This window comes from Mercenaria mercenaria, chromosome 17, assembly GCF_021730395.1.
Source record: "Mercenaria mercenaria strain notata chromosome 17, MADL_Memer_1, whole genome shotgun sequence".
NCBI classification, from domain to species: Eukaryota; Metazoa; Mollusca; class Bivalvia; order Venerida; family Veneridae; genus Mercenaria; species Mercenaria mercenaria.
The window spans coordinates 67,480,636-67,498,497 of NC_069377.1; the positions used below are offsets into that span (position 1 = coordinate 67,480,636).

Consider the following 17,862-nt stretch of genomic DNA (forward strand, 5'->3'; position numbering starts at 1 on the left):
GGTGAAAGATTTAAGGCTGCTTCTTGACAAATTTTGATGTCTTCAGGGGCCTCCGTTGTAGAGTGGTTAAGGTTGCTGACGTAGAATCACCTGCTCCTCAATATGTTGGTCCAAGCCTTGCTCCGAGCATTGAATTATCCATGTAAAGAAGCCATTCAGCTGGCTTAAGGAAGGTGAGTGGTTCTACCCAGGTGCTCACTTGTGATGAAATAATGCATGGAGGGGCCGGCACCTGCGATCTTCCTCCACCATCAAATGAGGAAAGTAGCCAAATGATCTATGCTTGGGTTGGTGCAACATTAATCCCAAGAAAATTAAATAAATTCAATGTCTTCAGCATCATCAGATGCCCTCTGAGGAGAAATTCATAAAATAGCCCCTGATCTGTCAAAATGGGGTCGGGGCTTCAAAGATAGCGAGAGCTGTTCTACCCAGGCGTCTACATCGTTAGTTCTTGGTGAAAGGTAATATCTTTATCAGTTCATGTATTGGATTCAAACTACTTCCCAGGTATCAAAAGTACTGAAATTCTGGTTATGGCCTGAGTGGAGGTACAGTGACAGGAGTGGGTGACACTTAAAGGTCACAATTTTGTCAGAATGTTTGCCTCAATAAAGTCTTTGACACATTTGAAACTGGGCCAATTTAGTTAGCAAACTTTGTTCACACTGTAGAGGCCAAATTTTTTAGCTTGTCTGATTTTGAAAAGATTTTGTCATCACTTGATTATTATTTAAATTTTTGTTTAGGTCCACCTTTTCTTAAGAACTATAACAAACTTTGCATACTTGTTTATCATCATTACTCACACACACATTAGTTGACTACGTAGGCCAAGAACCATAACTCTGATAAGCATTTTGTCATAATCATGACCCTTTTTTACTAAGAAAACTTGATTTTCTTGGTTAAATTTTTTTAGGTTCATTTTTCCCAAAAACTAAGAGCTACTACATTTTGTATGCCCCAAAGATAACTTGATGTTGACAAACACGACTATGAATAGATTAAAACGGAGCATGGGAAGTTCAATATTTTTCTAACGTGTTAAAATCTAAATATTTCTAGATTAGTACCAATTTCAAGTTAAAGCATACTGTCTATGTTAAACAGATCTTTTGTCAGCATCGACATTTACTTTTTATTTCTTTTTTGCATAAAAATTTTAGATTCCTTCATGTGCTCTGTGACAACACGACAGAGAAATATCTTGAGCCAATATGGCAGATGAGAAAGTTTTAGCAACATATCAAAGATGATATTAATTAAATGCATGCACTTAAGTGAATAATGAACATGATACAATATTTACTTGTCAAGTAATAAGCAAGCATTATGAATTGTTATTTTATCAGTTATCATAAAATGGACTCGTCCTCTCGTTTCGGCTGGAATCTAACCTATAAAACCAAATAAATAAATTCGGCGGGAATCGCTTTATCATTGGGGATTAGTACAGCCTTGAAACTTTGCACACTTGTTTATCATCATTAAATGAATAGGTAGACCAAGAACCGTAACCCTTAACATGCATTTTTTTCAGAATTATGGCCCTTCTTGTACTTGAATTTCTTGATTAAAATGTTTGTTTAATTGAATACTGTAAGAACACTAGCTTTGAAACTATGCACACTTGTTTATCATCATTAGATGGGCATGTAGGCATATTATCCAGCATTTACAGACAAGCGATGGCACCCACTGGTGGTGCTCTTGTCTACTTTATTTTCGTAAAAGATTGTCATAATGTCTTTGAAATCTAGTGAACTTTGGAAAACATAATTGGGTAAAATACCAGATCACTAGGTCAAAGCAGAAAAATGTTGTTAAAGCCTCTTTCCTACAGTTTAGGTGAACTTTTTCACCATGTTCATTTGATAGTTTCGCACAGCTCTGAAAAATGATGCAGTGAGTGAAAGAAGAATGTTGGTTTTTGCCATTATTTCAAAAGTATTACAATGGTTTACTCTGTTCTGGTCAACACTGTTGGACACTATTAGTAATTTATTAGGATATCTTTCAGAATTCATACATCAATCAGTTTGTACCACTGGTCATTTTCATAGTACCAATCACCTATTTTTGAGAGAGAAAAGAATAAGTAGCTCTAACACTAGAGGCTATATCTTCTACCCAATCTTAATGAATGTTTGTCAGAATGCTTTTCTCAACGATCTCTAGGATAAATATGAAACTTGTTTACAAGAGGTCAATAATTAGGTCACAAGGTCAAAATCTTACAAATACCTTGCTCGCACCAAGGCCACATTTTCAAAGTTTCATCGGATCTGTTTTGCGCCTGGTCCTTAATTTGCCATCCATTAAGAGATGTGTTTAAAACCAAAGCCCATACCTAAATTGTCGTTGTTAAACCGGAAGTTAAAGATTTACCTGGTATTGGTAACTGCTAAACATAAAGGGATTTTGATATTAACTGGGTACAATAGTTCCCTGTACTGATGATGGGGGGGGGTCGGTCTGCTTCACATGTACCGTTATTGGTATTGCATACCAAGAGCTTGGCTAAGTTAGTCATAAAAGTCTGTATCTAAAGGACATCACCCTGTTCTGGGGCCCCGTCGGGTTGCTCTGTACCAGTACAAGTAGAGGATGAATTGCACCCTGTGTGGCTCCCCTTTATTTGTAGCGCCTTTTCTATACAAATCTGGTATAATACAATGTCTTCTTCATGTTCAGTCAACTCGTATATAGAGGGATATTGACATTACTTGCCAGTATCACAAATTCTCCCTTACCAAGATGCTCTGCTGTGCTCTCAACACTAGGCTTGGTCTCACTTGTACGTCAAAGGTTTACAATGTCTATTTTGTGTCTCCTTGAATCAAGGGTTGAGTACGAGATCCAGGTGCAACACTGTATTGAAGTATAGAGACTACATGGTATTTACAAGATAACTAAGATTTTCTTGATAAATACCTCTCATTGCTTTTGTTGTATTCCAAATTAGGCTCCATGATGTAACGGACAGTTCCAGTTTTTGTCAATAAATTTCATCTAATTTCATCTGTATTGTTATTCTATTCATACCAAGGTCAAGTGCTCACAAGCGGTATCTCAAACAAAATGCACGTGGTCTATTGTGTAAACTAGGTCAATCGTATTCGACTGTTTTATGTAAACATTAATGATTGACAGTTTTTGATCCATCCATAGTACTGTGATAAAGTCATATTATACCACATGAAGAATCCAACTGACAGGTTGTTGGTTCTAGCCAGATGTGTACCAAATGTCTTGATAATGTTAATTGGCATACTTCATAAGATTTTTTCACTGGCTGAATGTGCGGATTGAAATATCTGGCATGAGGGTAACGAATCTCTGGCAAGTTGCCACAAAATCAGTCACCCCGAGAGACGGGTATTCCATTTGCATGTTCTACCAGTGGCAGATTATTCTTTTTCTTGCTTACAGCATTCTTCACATAGAAGAAATAAAATAAAAGCTTTTCATTTAAGCACTGTTTTGTTACAGTAGCATAGGGATTTATGCACATATTCATGTATTACAGCATGAGAGTCGTCTTATACCAAGATATGACTAGTTTTTCCAGTACCGCCAAAAACATGGGAAAATTCTGTTGGGCATGCAAGAAACAGTATTTTGCCACTGCCACAAGCTTGACCTGAACTATTAGTGTTAGTGCTAATTACAAGCCAACTTTAGGGAGTAAAAATCAAATCAAACAGTTGAATTTAAAGACTTTATTTCTAGTTTTTCAACAGATACAGAATTTGCTAACAAGAATAAGAATATGAAACAAATATCAAAGTACAATTTTCCCTAAAATCCAGGTGTAACTAAAATGGTTTATAAATAATATAATTAAGTACAACAGTACAGCCAGCAAAATGCAGCGCGGGACTGGACAAATACATTTTGTATCACAAATATACACTGTTGATTCGAAATTAATGATAGATTTAAATGTATGATTGTTTTTAATAATGGATGGGACATATAAACAAGTGAACAAAATATAACTAATGAACCTACATATCTACAGTAAATATCTGTAAAAATGTTTGACATATTGTAAATGACAATAGTGTTAAAAGGGGTGTTCTTGAGTTGTATTATGGAAATTATATTTTCTGTGGTTAATCGCTCAGAAAGATAAATCTGCAAGTTTCAAACACCGTTGGTATAATGGGTACATTGAAATAAAATAAGAAAAAGTACAAATATTTACATCAAAAGAAACTGGTTTCATCTGCACAGTACAAGACTTGTTTAAACTGAACTGGACAGGGATTGTTCATTTTTATCACACATGCAATTTATTAGATTGTCCTAAATTATATTATACTCTCATGAAAAAAGACTTTCTTCTGTGTATTACGGATAGTTCCATCACGGCTAAAAGAAACCCAATATTCAGTGAAAGAAATACCCCCCACTCCACCCTCCTCTGCTGTTTCTTCTTCAAGAAGTTCAACACCATATCTACAATATTTCTGTCATTACAAAAAAATAAAGTTTGTGTCATTTGACCAGTTAACATATTTCATTAACTATAAGAATGGTTGTCTGGTGGGATTATATTGTCTATCACAGATGTGTATGTATACAACGATACAATGGAATGTAAGTATAAAAGACTAGACTACAGGTATTAACATGCATGTCGGTACAAATGTAGAAGTTGGCCATATATGTAGGAATGTATCGAACATTTGATAAAATACATTATGTATAAATCTGTCCGTAAGAAGGTTCTGTGTTAAAATAATTCCAGCAAATCTGCCTAAAATACAGTTTTATTGGACTTCATACGAGACTATACACGAGTTCACAAAAAAATAATTACATTATGTACAAATAGTGTAACTGTAAATGACATAAATACAAAATACAATTAGAAGTAAGTTATTAAGGTGATAGGGATGAACTGTTTAAAAAAGAATATAATGATAGTTTTTTTATTTATAAAATGAGTTAAATAAATAAAATACATGAATGTACATCTATACAAATATCACAGCTAGTTTGACCATCTATAATAAACAAAACAAAGAAACAATGTCAATTTCTGCTGCCAATGTAAGAAAATCATGTTGAAGTTATGGCAAACAATTTGAATTTGGCACCGTATCTGAAAACCTTATTATTAAGTAAAATCAGCGACCCTAACTTCAAACTATTAGCAGGCAACTATTCTGTATTCAGGGAAACTCGGAGCTACAATGTAGATAGAGATTTACGAAATAATTGTTCACACAAAATATAGAACCTTTATCTTATTCTTTTGTTGGTTTATCTTTCCTATGTGTCAAAATCATGTTAACATATTTCCTTTATCAGAGTTCACTGAATTCTGACAATATCACAAGTTTCCAAAAAGAAAAACATATGAGCATAAACAATGTTAAAATGATAAGGCAATATCAATGTGAGCACATGTATAGTTATTGGAAATGCAGGATTAAATAATGTGGGTACTACTTACTCAACAAACCTTGTTTTCATTCACAGGTTAGCAGAATGATTGGACATATTTAACTTGAAGATGATCTTCAACAGCAACCCCTTACCCTGCTCCATTTCTATAATGAACTTGTCCAGCTTTCAATTTGGACAGTACCATTAACTGTTAAAAGGGGTGATTACCAAAAACGTACCGATTGAATAGTGAACAGTGCAGATCTTGATCAGACTGCATGGATGTGCAGGCTGATCATGATCTGCACTGGTCGCAAAGGCAGAATCAATCGTGTCCAGCATGATAAGGGTTAAAAGTTAAACCTGGTACCTACTTAACGTTTATATACATTTACAGGTTCTGACTACATCCAACATAGTGTTAAGTGAGAAAATTTTAAAAAGGGTAGAACTAAAAAGTCATTTTGCAAATAATTATAGCTTTAATAGAAGACAATAAAAGCTGCCAATGGTCCAGTTGGTGGGAGAAAAACATCACATAGAATAAAATGATAAAAGCTCAGCAAAATGCATTTCATAATTATACAAATATGTAAACTGTAAATAGATAAAAAAAACTAGGACATTAAATATAAAATTAAAAGTGTATCTCCTCATGGTTTTGACAAGATTTTTATGAAACTGTCTATTTACCAGCACTTATAAACACAAATATGCTACAATATTTACAAAAAAAACTATGTACAACAAAATGTATCTGTTAGGTGTCATAGAAAATCTGTTTATCTTGATTTAGTTACTGGTGTTCTCTATAATATGTGTAAAGTGTTGCACAAGAAAAAATGGAGATGATTAAAATTTCTGTGATCCAGTCTATATAGCACAGCCATCGAGCCAGAGTTTAGTCTTTTGGATAGAGATCTCGCTCAATCTGGCAGTCCCCGCCATCTTTATCCAGCCATTGTTCACATGGGAAAACTGTCAAGTCATTATTGACTGTATTTAACACCTCAATACGATCCAAGTACCATTTTGGTCTCCATCCACTATTGTCATGTTCCACATGTATCTTGGTCAATTTTCCTGAAAGCAATTAATTTTGTGTTAACTTTGTAAAATACGACGCTGACTGGACTAATAAGCCCTTCAGACAAAAACGTTCAACAGAAATTTAAGCACAGAACTGACAAGTCTAACATTTGATGCATTAACTGCATTACTATTAAATAAGTAATATAAAATTACCATGCAGTATATATGTAGACACATTAACATGTTAGTGGGTATAAACAGTACTGTATTGTAAGGTTTAATGTACAACAAACTAAAAGATGTGTAGGTAAACACAATATGGATGTTATGCCACTTAGAAAGTCTGGACGTTTTTTAGCATTGCTGTTACTAGATGCGACTTGTAACTGTGGTTACATCTCTACATTTACAATTTCTATATTTAGTAAAGTTAAATATATTTGATGAGGATTTGTCAGATTTAAATCGTTATCTAATGATAAAATATGTCAGTGAAAGATGAGGTTAGTTCATCTTTAAACAACAAACAACCTATTCCATGCAAAATTAGGTACCGATATTCAATAAAAAAGTATAAAGACTAAAGTACGAAGACATAGTAGTAATTAACTTTTTTTACCTAGATCAACGGCTTCTATAGTGAACTTGTCCACTTGTTTGCGTTCAAACAGATCTCTCATGGACTGTGTGAGGGCACGTTTTCCTGTATCTCCGTGCTCACCATACAATGTTACATAAACGTTGGCATTTGTACCTGCACCAAACTTGTCACCTGTGTACACTATTATCTCATACTTGATACTTGCCAGTGCTGAAAAATATGGTATTCATTTTTAGTTTGAATTTTTTGTCTGTATAAAACTGACGACAAATAAAGTGCTCCAAACCGTGTTATAATATAACAAGCCTGACAATTTACACCAAATTTATTATCACCTAATCAGGACCACAAGCAAACACTAATAAAATTATCATTTATATAATACAAAACCTTGAAAATTTTATTTGAATTTTAATACAGTTGAATCTCGAATTCCAAGGGATCGAGTATTTTACTTTGAGATAACCGAAATTTGACTTAAAATGATATTTTGTTCACATGTTTTCAGGACAGGACTTGTAAATGTCTTCAAGATAGCTGGAAGTTTGAGACAGGATAGTTGGAGATATTGAGTTTCAACTGTACTTTATTTATTTCACATCAATTTTTTATTGCAACTATTGACTTACTTCTAACTATAGAGGTCTGACTTTCTTCGACTTTCTTCACATCAAGAGACTTGCCATATCTCTTATTTATCCTCTCCTTGATTTGTATCCATTCTTTACATGGGAATATATACCTAAACATAAAGAACTTGCACTTATTTTAGTGTTAACAAGGAAATCTGTGTTCCAGTAATATGAGATATAAAGAAGCCATTAACTTTCCTGCTTTGTATTGAAAAGATGATACATTGTAACCAGTCACACTGCAATACTTCAATACTTAATTAGTAAAATCTCTGTGAACTTGCTTTAAGGATGAAGTTAAACTGTACATGTACTCTTCTTAACTAAAACAGCTAAATCTGAAATATCATTTTTTAAAAACTAATATCTAGCTTACTGCTTGTTTTAAAAAGGGGAGAGCAGTGAACAGCACTCTTTCCTTATCCCTTAACAATATTTATATAACTAAAGCTAATGTCACAATTAATGTGTTCACAGAAACATGACAACTTGACAAACAAAAATTCCTATCACATTATGTAACATGATCTTACTTTTTGCCTTTTGCAGCATCAGTTACACTGATCTCAAAGCAATGCCATTCTGCTTCTCTGCCTTCAGCATCACCTAGAGGACGATCTTCACGTTCAAATGCTCCCACAATGCATCTCTCTAACTCTCCCAGTGGGGCAGATGGGAATGTGAAGTGATCAACATTACCCCTGGAAATGAAATGAGATTTTTAAATGAAAAAAATTGATATAAATATAGATAAAAGACAGTGAAGTTCCATAAATATATGAGTATCTTTTAACTGTATTTGCTTGTAATAACATGCAATAGTGGTGATGACTGACTAAATATTACCAAGAATCAATTTCCTACAAACTTTGCTCTAAGACGTAACTCACAAAGTCTTCAGTTCAAACTAAAAAGCAGCTTTATACAGCTACCTCACAAAAGACTTGTAGAACTTGAACAAAATGTTTTAGGTTAAGGTGAAACTAAGAAATAGCCATGATGTTAAAGTCAGTTCCACAACTGGTTTAATTAAGTTAGCTAATGTTCTAACTTATGAGGAAAAATATTTTTTTCTGATTATACTCCAAAGACTTACTTGCGTAATATTTTATTTGTGGCACTATTTTCTAGTCTGAAAATTTTAGAAGTCCGCTTCTTCCCTTCCAGTATAATCCAGCCATTATGTATTGTACCCCCTTCTTTCTTATCAGATGTCTTCACCTCTATCTCATAACCTGGAACATGGTTCAAACAATAATACATACATTCGTAATACTAGGTGCAATTACGCTAACATTCTTTTCAACAAAATAATTCTTGATTTCACTCCATCATCAGAGTATATAATACAAAATGTATACAGTGCAACCTGAGTAGAAGACAGAGTTATTTGTGTTTAATGGAGGTTGTTGATTTTGAGCAGTTGATTTATAAGGAAGAAGGTGTAAATGGAAAGAAAATCTCTGCACTGAAGGGAGGTACTTGCTCTACTGAGATCCTAATAACGGGTTATACTATTTTGTGGTAAAATTTACACATTTGTTGTATTTCGCAATTCTTTTCAGTTATAAATTGGTTTCTTTAAGATTTTTTTTTTAACTGTGAACAGAACTGCATTCCTTGTTTTCCAGTTAATTTTTACCAGACCATTCTGCAAGTTATAGACAAATGTACCTCAGTATATCAAACAATGTAGTTGATTTTGAAACAGGACAGCTGATGAGCTCAAATTCAGATCACTGTCTATTTAAAAAACCAGGCAGATTATGTACTCCATAAACTATCTAAGTCATAGGTGCAGTACACTAAATAAGTCACAAAAGTGTATTACATAGATATCAGTAAAACTTACTAGATTTATCTTTCATGTCGGGAGTTCCGCCCTTTGCTGCTGTGCTGCATGTAAGTTCTCGCAGTATTTGTTTATCATCTTCGGACTTGGACAACCATTTGTTACAATGGAATGTGTATGATTTCCTGGTTCCTATGTCTTCAACCTCTATGTAAGCCAGGTGCCAGGCTGCTCCAAATCCTGGATGTAAAATATGTACATGTATTTGTTTAACTGCAATACTAGGAATGAAAGAAATGTAGGTTTTCAATTTTAAGAAAAAACTATCTCGAGAAAACTAGAGCTATCACTTAATGGGATTATTTGCCCCAACCCATCTCAATACCACAGTCAGAGAAAAGAACACTTTTTGTCTGCCTAAAACAATTTGTAGGGGGCTGAAGGAGAGGTCACAGGTTTCAAGGGAGAAGGGTAGATTTAAGTCTCATGGGTGCCCCCAACCTCTGCCCATCCTGGAAAAAAAATATGCACTTGTACACTACATGTGCCTGCAGTATCACTGAATTAAAAGTATGACCTACACTTTAGAATGGAAAAATTTCACAAACTTGAGGGGTGATGTCCATATGGATGGCCTTCACTCTCGCTCATCCCCAAACCTTTTTTAAACAATGAAAAAGGCATGTCACCCATATAATCTTTGTTGAAAGCCATTGTTTCTTAAAGTCAAATTTGTTTTTTCAACAACTCTTATTTATTTTAGCATCCATATGTTTCAGGCAAGTTCCACTTCAACTTAGAATTAAACAGTTTAATGCACAAAGCACTAGTACCTGAAATAATCATGTCTTAATTCAAAATGCCAAGTACTCTTCTACAGGTTACAGCCAAGAATTACTGCTTAACAAGATACAATTTTAACTGATTAAATTTAAATGAACACATTTCTATCAAATTTTCATTTGTTCTAGCATTAAAAAAACTAGCCAAATTAATGACACTGTTGGCAAAACAAAGAGCACAAAAGCAACGCTAGGTCTTAATGCAGCTGAAGCATAAATATAACAATACAATGCAGCAAAGCTTTTGGAGTAGCACAGATTCTGAAGTTCACTTATAATCTCTGACAGTATGTTTGCTTATGGCCAGTGCCATGCCAATTTAACTGGAAAGCTGGAAAGAGGAATTTAAAGAACTTCAATGTCATGTAAAATCCGAGAGAGAAAAGTTATTCTCCTTGGCTTAAACATTCTTCCTCAATTTATAGCTTTTTTTTTTTAAAGTTTGTTTTGCTTTAGCAAGAAAATACATGTGTTACATTCTAGCGAACTGAACAAATCAAATCTACAGACACGTCATATTTTACCTTCATTCAGAAGACCTTGATTTAAAAGAAAAATCTTTAACTGGGACTAAATAGTGCAGATTACAAGTAACTAATACAAGAGTTGTGCATCCTAAATTAAATCTATATGCAAATGTATGAACTATAACATAACTCAAATTCTGCAAACTCACAAAATAATTAAATTCAAATGTGGAATAGAGTACCAGACTTGTCTGATTAGGTAAAAGCAATATAGAATCTTTATATCATTGCACTGAGTGTAAACATATCAGTAGCCCTTTTCAAGGTATTACCCATCACAGAACGTTTAGGTTTTGCATACTTTGTACAATTAAAAAAAACTCTAGGAGAGTGAATGTCTTCTTAAGAGTACCTTATAATGCACTGAATGCTTAAGAAAATTCACTCTGCAGTTTACTGCAAGGAGAGGCTATCTAGTCTACTTTATTTACCTGGTATGGAACCTATATAATACCAAAGTTATAGCATGATACATGTGTAAAACATATAAGCAACATTAAGCATGTGATAAACTGTACAGTTATGGCAAAAGTACATTAAATTTTATGTATTTTTTTCCAGTTTTATAATCGAGCACAATCAAAGAAATCTGCACATCAGTAAAATAATCAAATATAAATAATGCTATTCTTACAGAGTAAGCTTATGATAACAAATGTCAAAACAGAGCAAAGAGCTGGATAATATATCCTAATACAAACCTTTATTATCATGCCAGACTCGACACTTGGATAGTTCACCGAGACTTAGAATATCATTGAATAAAAACACATCCATCTGGTCATTCTCAAATGGATCTTTAAATGTCTCAGATTTCTTTAAATGAAGAGGCCCGGAATCTCCGTTGTCTCCAAATAGCGTGACATAAACATTAGCATCAGTTCCTGCACCTTTCACATTTGACGTCTTCACATTTATCTTATAGTTTGTTTCTGAAAAAACATAGATCCTCATAAATTATTTTTATTTGTTGAAGTCACCTGAAACTATAAATTCAGTTACAACTTGAAGCTGTATATAATTGGCCTTTGTTCCAAAAAGGACGGCAACCACATTTCATTCTTTTTGTCAGGCTACATAACGTCCATGTGGTACTGCTTTTGCTTGACAAACAAACTTTGGCATTTCATTGGATTACAGATAAAACATATTTAAAAGCAGGATGAACCTACTAATGTTATTCTCAACATTTTAAGACTGTTCTCAGACCTTTGAATGTACTCTTTGCAATATTTACTACACTCAAATTAGAAAAACTGTGAAACATACACAGAAATTACAAAGAAGATAACTTACTGTCAACCATGATCTTTCTGCCTTCTCTAGCTGGCATATCTCTAGACAGCACTCCCTTAGCTTTACTGAGCCAACCCTTACAGTCAAACACTGACAATACACCAGTAGACATGTTGCGTAACTCAATCTGAAATGTACATAACAATAACATAGTCACTGAGCACGAGTTTGATTAAGATGCTGTAAAATTAACAAATACTTTGCTGATTACCAGTACACATGACATTGTATAACCTGAATTAAGTATCATACTTTCTACAAAACTGGCAAGCAACAGTTTCAATTTAAATTACCTTTTCCAAGTACCAGTCTGGTCGACTGCCTTTGCCGTCACATTCAATTCTCATTTTCTTGACAGGAGCCACATCTTCAAGCTCAAGCTTTATGAAGTCAGCCCGGTCTCGCTCGAACCTGTCACCAGCATTTTCAAGCACCTGTGGTGTAGTTGTACCCTTTTCACCAAACACAGTCATTGTAATTTTCTGATCAGTTCCTGCTTCTTCCACATCTCCTGTGTACACTGTCATCTCATAGGGAATCACTGAAAACAAAAACATAGTCCAAACCTTTTTGAAATAATTTCAGAAATATTTTGAGATTTGATTGTGAAACTATTTTCAGTTTTTTGTTAAGATGGGTTTTTCCAACAGCCAAGGTCCTATGCTAAACCTCTGATCCTATAAACTGCAGAAATATACCCCAAAAGCCTCTCCTGGCACTACTTTCAGCCATTTGTAGCACCAAAGTAGAACCACCAGCCTTTAACAAACCAGATACATATCCTCACAGTGAAGAATTACACAACAATATTGCAATGTTCAAAATCTCAGTCAGTGGCAAGAAATTTAAGGTAGTCTTACCTTAACCAGTCAATAAAGTTGATAGGTGTCTGTGAACCTAACATACATCCTTGTTTATTTGGTAAATGCATAAAAAGTAGTTCCATACATAACAAATACTTGCATTTAAATTAAGAACTGAACATTCTGCAAAAAGTTTTTTTTTTTTTTTTCAAAGATGTGATCACACATTTCGTCCGTTGAGCACCAGAAGCGGCTATCCACATATGTACAAAGAATGCTGATAGCCCCTTCTGGCGCTTAACGGACGATTTAACGTACTTGGTTTGTATGAGGACATAGAGCTGATTCCATCATCTACGCTGAATATTCTACTTGTCTTGCCATCACCCTTGTCCCGTGCTAACCACTGTCTACATGCAAACGTGTAATGTTTGCCTTTAGTTGGCATATCTACCTCAACCTGCTTCACAAACCACCCAGTACCTGGTGCTGTACCGTCGTGTCCAACCTGTAACATAAATGTCACATATGAAACATTGAGAACATGTTACATACTTACATATTGAGACAATATGACAAAGGACAACATGTCACAGATAAAAGCCTAAAATACTATATTCCTTTATAACTGATCTAGTAACAAACTAGGAACACTTTGCCAAGACAAACTGGTTCCAAACTCTATGTCTTAAACACCGTAAACTTGAATTATTAACTGTCATATTAACTTTCAGAGTTTTGATCTACCATAGAATATTTATATAGTATAGCAGCCATACTTTTTTATGGATTAGGCAAAAGGACAGATTTGATTTATCTAATCCATCCCAACATCTTTCCCATTTCAATTTTGGTATGACTATAAGTAATATCTACTAGTCTGCAATAAAACATTTGTAAAGCAACAATGCCAGGAAGGTCAAGATTTGTTCAATTTACAAACTAAGATTGTTCTTATGTAAACAATTTTACGGAAAGGTAACTATCTGCTTTGTCATGGAGGCTTTTGCTTCTTAGATGTTACACTGTACACACAGTTCCATTCTTTTACATTTGATGTTTTTCAGTATCAGATCTCACCTCAATTTTCTTGACTTCATCAATGTCCACCGCCTCAATGGAGAAAATTTCTGTTGAGCCACGAGCAAATGTGTTTTTCTGTGCAAGTTCGAGGAAAAGACGTCCTGTTGATTTCTTTCTTGGACCAAGTATCATGATCCATACATTACTTGATGTACCATTGTCCTCCCCGTCTCCCGTAGAAACCCTCACAGTGTATGGTATAGCTGTAACAATAAACAGTTCAAAGGTTAAACAGCCATCAAATCTGATTTCAGAATTCTAACACCTAAAGAAATTATTTGTACAAAACAGGAAACCTAGTTCTAGAGAAACAATATTTTATTTTTTTTCTTGTATTTCTAGACAGATAGATGTTATCAAAATAAAAAGAAATCATTCACAAGGTGTACAAAATAAGGGTCCTCTCTTGACATCTTAAAATTGCAAATTATGGAAGCAATAAAGCTGGTTTTGTAATATTTAAATACAGTTACTGCAGTGAAGTATTTTTCAAATCTTTCATTTTGCAAAACAAAAGAAATGGTGAAAATGAAGCTGTGTTTTGACTTAGTTTAGTTCAAAACAGAGTATGTTTAAATCTGTAACCAGAGAAAGACAAGATTAGCAAACACTTTTTCTTCTTTTGCAGGGGATATTCTAGTCCGTACAAAACCTGTTGACAATACACATACTTGGTCCTTCAGGTATATCTTCCATTGACAGTTGTTTCCGTGACAATTTTGGACTCTTTGAGAATGGATCAGTGCTGCGTAGTGAGTCAAGACTTGCTATGGAGCCATATTTTGTTGATCGAAGAGTTCCTGTACTTGACATCTCTCCATCATAACCCTGCAAAATGTAAGATTAGGTATGCTATATTAATTGCTGTAACACAAAACATTTGAACTGGAAATTAGCTTAGCTGGATCATACACATACCAGGAATAATAAATAAGTACAGACAGGGAAGATGAGACTAGGATTAAGAAACTCTTTGGAATATTTACAATCCAAACCAAATGACCAAACCAAAATCATTTATTTAAACTTACAAAACAAATAATTACCGGTACCCGACATCTAAGGCTAAAAAACTACAATAAAAATTATTTATCTCTGCTTTAAAGGTCACTGAGAATCCCTGTGCATATTCCTGCTTACACTACAAACATCTGCCTAGTACAGATTATGAATCTCTTGGAAAATCATTTCTTTGTGATAGAAAAGTTTATGATTAATTTGCGATAAATTAATATGCAAACTGTTTTATGCAGTTTCTTTTTAACATTGTTTAGTAATTCTACAGAGAAATTAGGCCTACAAAATAACGACTTTAATTGTGAGCCTTTATTTAAATGCACAGATTTTATCTGTAACAGAGGATTGTCTGTTTAAACTTTATTACCTTCACATAGAAAGATCTCTCAATTTTCATGTCATCTTTGTTCTTGGCCAGCCATCTTTCACAATGGAACATGTAAGTGTCATTATCCGAGCTGTCTACAATCTCCACATGGTCGAGGTACCATGCTGGGCTAAATCCTGAGTTGTCATGCCGAATACGAATCTTATATATCCTGCCAAGATCTGCTGCTTCCAACTTGAATACATCAATCTAGAAAAACATATTTTAGTAGATGTCAGATACAAGGGTGGTAAAATCTTAACAGAATGGTATTATTGTCTCTTTGATATAAAACTTACAAACTGGGTGAAATATCATGATCAGAGCCCATTCAGCTGTGTTAAATGTCAGTGGTTCTATTGGGATGACAAAAAGTGCATTACATACTGAACTACTAAGCTGTAAAGTCCACCAATGGCATTAGCTGTAGATATAACCTAATCCAATGAAAAAAGATTTAACATTGTCATTTTATCTTACCTGGTTTTTCTCAAACTTGTCAAAGTTAGTTTCTGACTTGGCCAGCTTTCTCTCTCCAGTATCACCTCTATCTCCAACAACAGTGAGAAATACATTAGCGTTTGTGCCACAACCTGACTTGTCTCCTGTCTTCACATTCACTGTGTATATCTTCTCTGAAAATTCAGAAAGTACAATGCACGTTTTTCATTCCTAAACTTTAATTTAAAGTGAGGGACTAATTGTTAGTGATTTTGTGGGTGTGAAATGTAATAAATTATTACATTTGAAAAGTAACAAGAATAACATTCAATGAATCTGCTTAAGTGGGTGTACAGGACGGTCCCTGATAGAAATTTATCCCAGTTACAATATCATTCTAGTACATTCAGCTTGTTAAGTAGTCTGTAGTTCAGGGAAACCAAATACCTGACTAACTTTACTCCTGCACTTTGCAGTTTTTACAAATCATAACTAAATCTGTAAATACAACTATAAAGGTTGTTCTCTTGTTCTGGATTTGACATTTTTGATGAGTCAGAACAAGATGTTTTATGTACAAATGTACTAAATATTTTAATGGTCTCACAGTCTTTTCCAGCAATGTGCTAGGTCAGTGTGTGCTATCACAATATAGTTTGGTCACATGACACAAGGATATAGTCATCTAGTAAGTCAAATGTTTTGTTTTGAGTAATGGAATATTCTCATCATCTAAGAATAAATCTGTGAAGTCTTTAAAGTGACTACTGGGCTATTATCTCCCTTGATAAGAGCACCACCAACTTACTCTCCAGTTTATCTCGTATCCTCACTTCTTTACTCTGAACTTCACCATTCTTAATCACTTCCTGTATAGCTTTTTCAGCGACTAGTTCCCGTTCTATAGCATTGTCCTCCTCATCACGTGCCAACCATCTCTTGCATGGGAAAATGTAGGTGATAGATCCCTATAAATATATACATGTACACCTGCAATTACTTAAAGACGTTATAATTATTATAATAAACCAACATGAAATACCTGTTTACTTACTTCCTTATCCCTTGCAATTTTGTTAATTACTTAAAATATACTTTTTTATAATCAACTTAAAACATATATAAACAACAGAATATTTCAAAGAGACTTGTTATTATTAGGGAACTATTTATATGATCTATACATTACACGAATATGAAAAAAGATGGCTAACTTACACAACTTCAACTATGATAAAGAAAATTGCATCTCTACTAAAGAGCGACAACTTATATATACAAAATGTACATTGATTCATTCTAATTGCTAAATTAAATTTTCAGCAAATCCAGCTTCCAACCCAAAGCACATGGCAAGACATATACAAGTTCTTTGCTGGGGTATTTATACAAGAGCTGTCTGCTGACAGCGGGATCGACAATTCGAAGAATTGATGGAAGTATGGTGTCAAAATATTACCAGAGATTTTCAGACAAAAGAAAAATAATAGATAAGACAAACTATGTACCTGCATTTGTGGATTTGGATAAGTCTTGCACTATATGGCAATGTGTGACCATGATGGTAAGCAAGTGTTCAAAGTTTCAAAGCCATATATCAAACAGTTTAGACAAAATATAGAATGGTATGCAAAACTTAACTAATTTCTATGTCAAAAAAGGGCCATAACTGAGCAAAAGTCCTTGTCCTAGTTATGTAGTCTTGCCTACATATGTAGACTATGATAGTAAACAAACGGTCAAAGTTTTAAATCCATATGACAAAGAGGTTAGGCAAAATATGGACTGGTATGAAAAACTTAACTGATTTCCAAGTCCAAAAAGGGCCATAATTCAGCCGAAATAGTGACAGAGTTATGCACTCTTGCCTACAAATGGAAATCATAATGATAAACAAGTGTTCAAAGTTTCAAAGCCACATGTCAAATAGTTTTGACAAAACGTTGACTTGTACAAAAACTGAACCAATTTCCAAGTCCAGAAAGGGCCATAATTCAGCCAAAATACATGACAGAGTTATGTACTC

At 34.1% G+C, this 17,862-nt stretch overlaps 2 protein-coding genes across 13 annotated transcripts in view; one reads left to right on the forward strand and one right to left on the reverse strand.

The window, feature by feature from the left end:
• The window catches only part of LOC123536344 (uncharacterized), a 377,622-nt gene that overhangs the window by 214,850 nt on the left and 144,910 nt on the right, over positions 1–17,862 (forward strand). The window lies entirely within an intron of this gene.
• LOC123536346 (lipoxygenase homology domain-containing protein 1-like) overlaps positions 3,711–17,862 on the reverse strand; it is a 124,778-nt gene continuing 110,626 nt past the window's right edge. For 8 of the 11 annotated variants that reach the window (XM_053528483.1, XM_053528476.1, XM_053528480.1 and 5 more), the window contains 16 exons: positions 16,645–16,804; positions 15,876–16,030; positions 15,396–15,605; positions 14,683–14,839; positions 14,009–14,214; positions 13,247–13,436; positions 12,419–12,666; positions 12,126–12,252; positions 11,531–11,761; positions 11,261–11,272; positions 9,521–9,700; positions 8,765–8,903; positions 8,202–8,369; positions 7,666–7,778; positions 7,055–7,246; positions 3,711–6,486 (listed from right to left, as the gene is read on the reverse strand). In XM_053528483.1, the coding sequence (XP_053384458.1) occupies positions 6,305–6,486; positions 7,055–7,246; positions 7,666–7,778; positions 8,202–8,369; positions 8,765–8,903; positions 9,521–9,700; positions 11,261–11,272; positions 11,531–11,761; positions 12,126–12,252; positions 12,419–12,666; positions 13,247–13,436; positions 14,009–14,214; positions 14,683–14,839; positions 15,396–15,605; positions 15,876–16,030; positions 16,645–16,804 (2,670 nt within the window). In that variant the 3' untranslated portion in view covers positions 3,711–6,304. The remainder of the gene's footprint in view (positions 6,487–7,054; positions 7,247–7,665; positions 7,779–8,201; positions 8,370–8,764; positions 8,904–9,520; positions 9,701–11,260; positions 11,273–11,530; positions 11,762–12,125; positions 12,253–12,418; positions 12,667–13,246; positions 13,437–14,008; positions 14,215–14,682; positions 14,840–15,395; positions 15,606–15,875; positions 16,031–16,644; positions 16,805–17,862) is intronic. The other 3 variants (XM_053528474.1, XM_053528482.1, XM_053528481.1) reach the window with 1 other exon arrangement.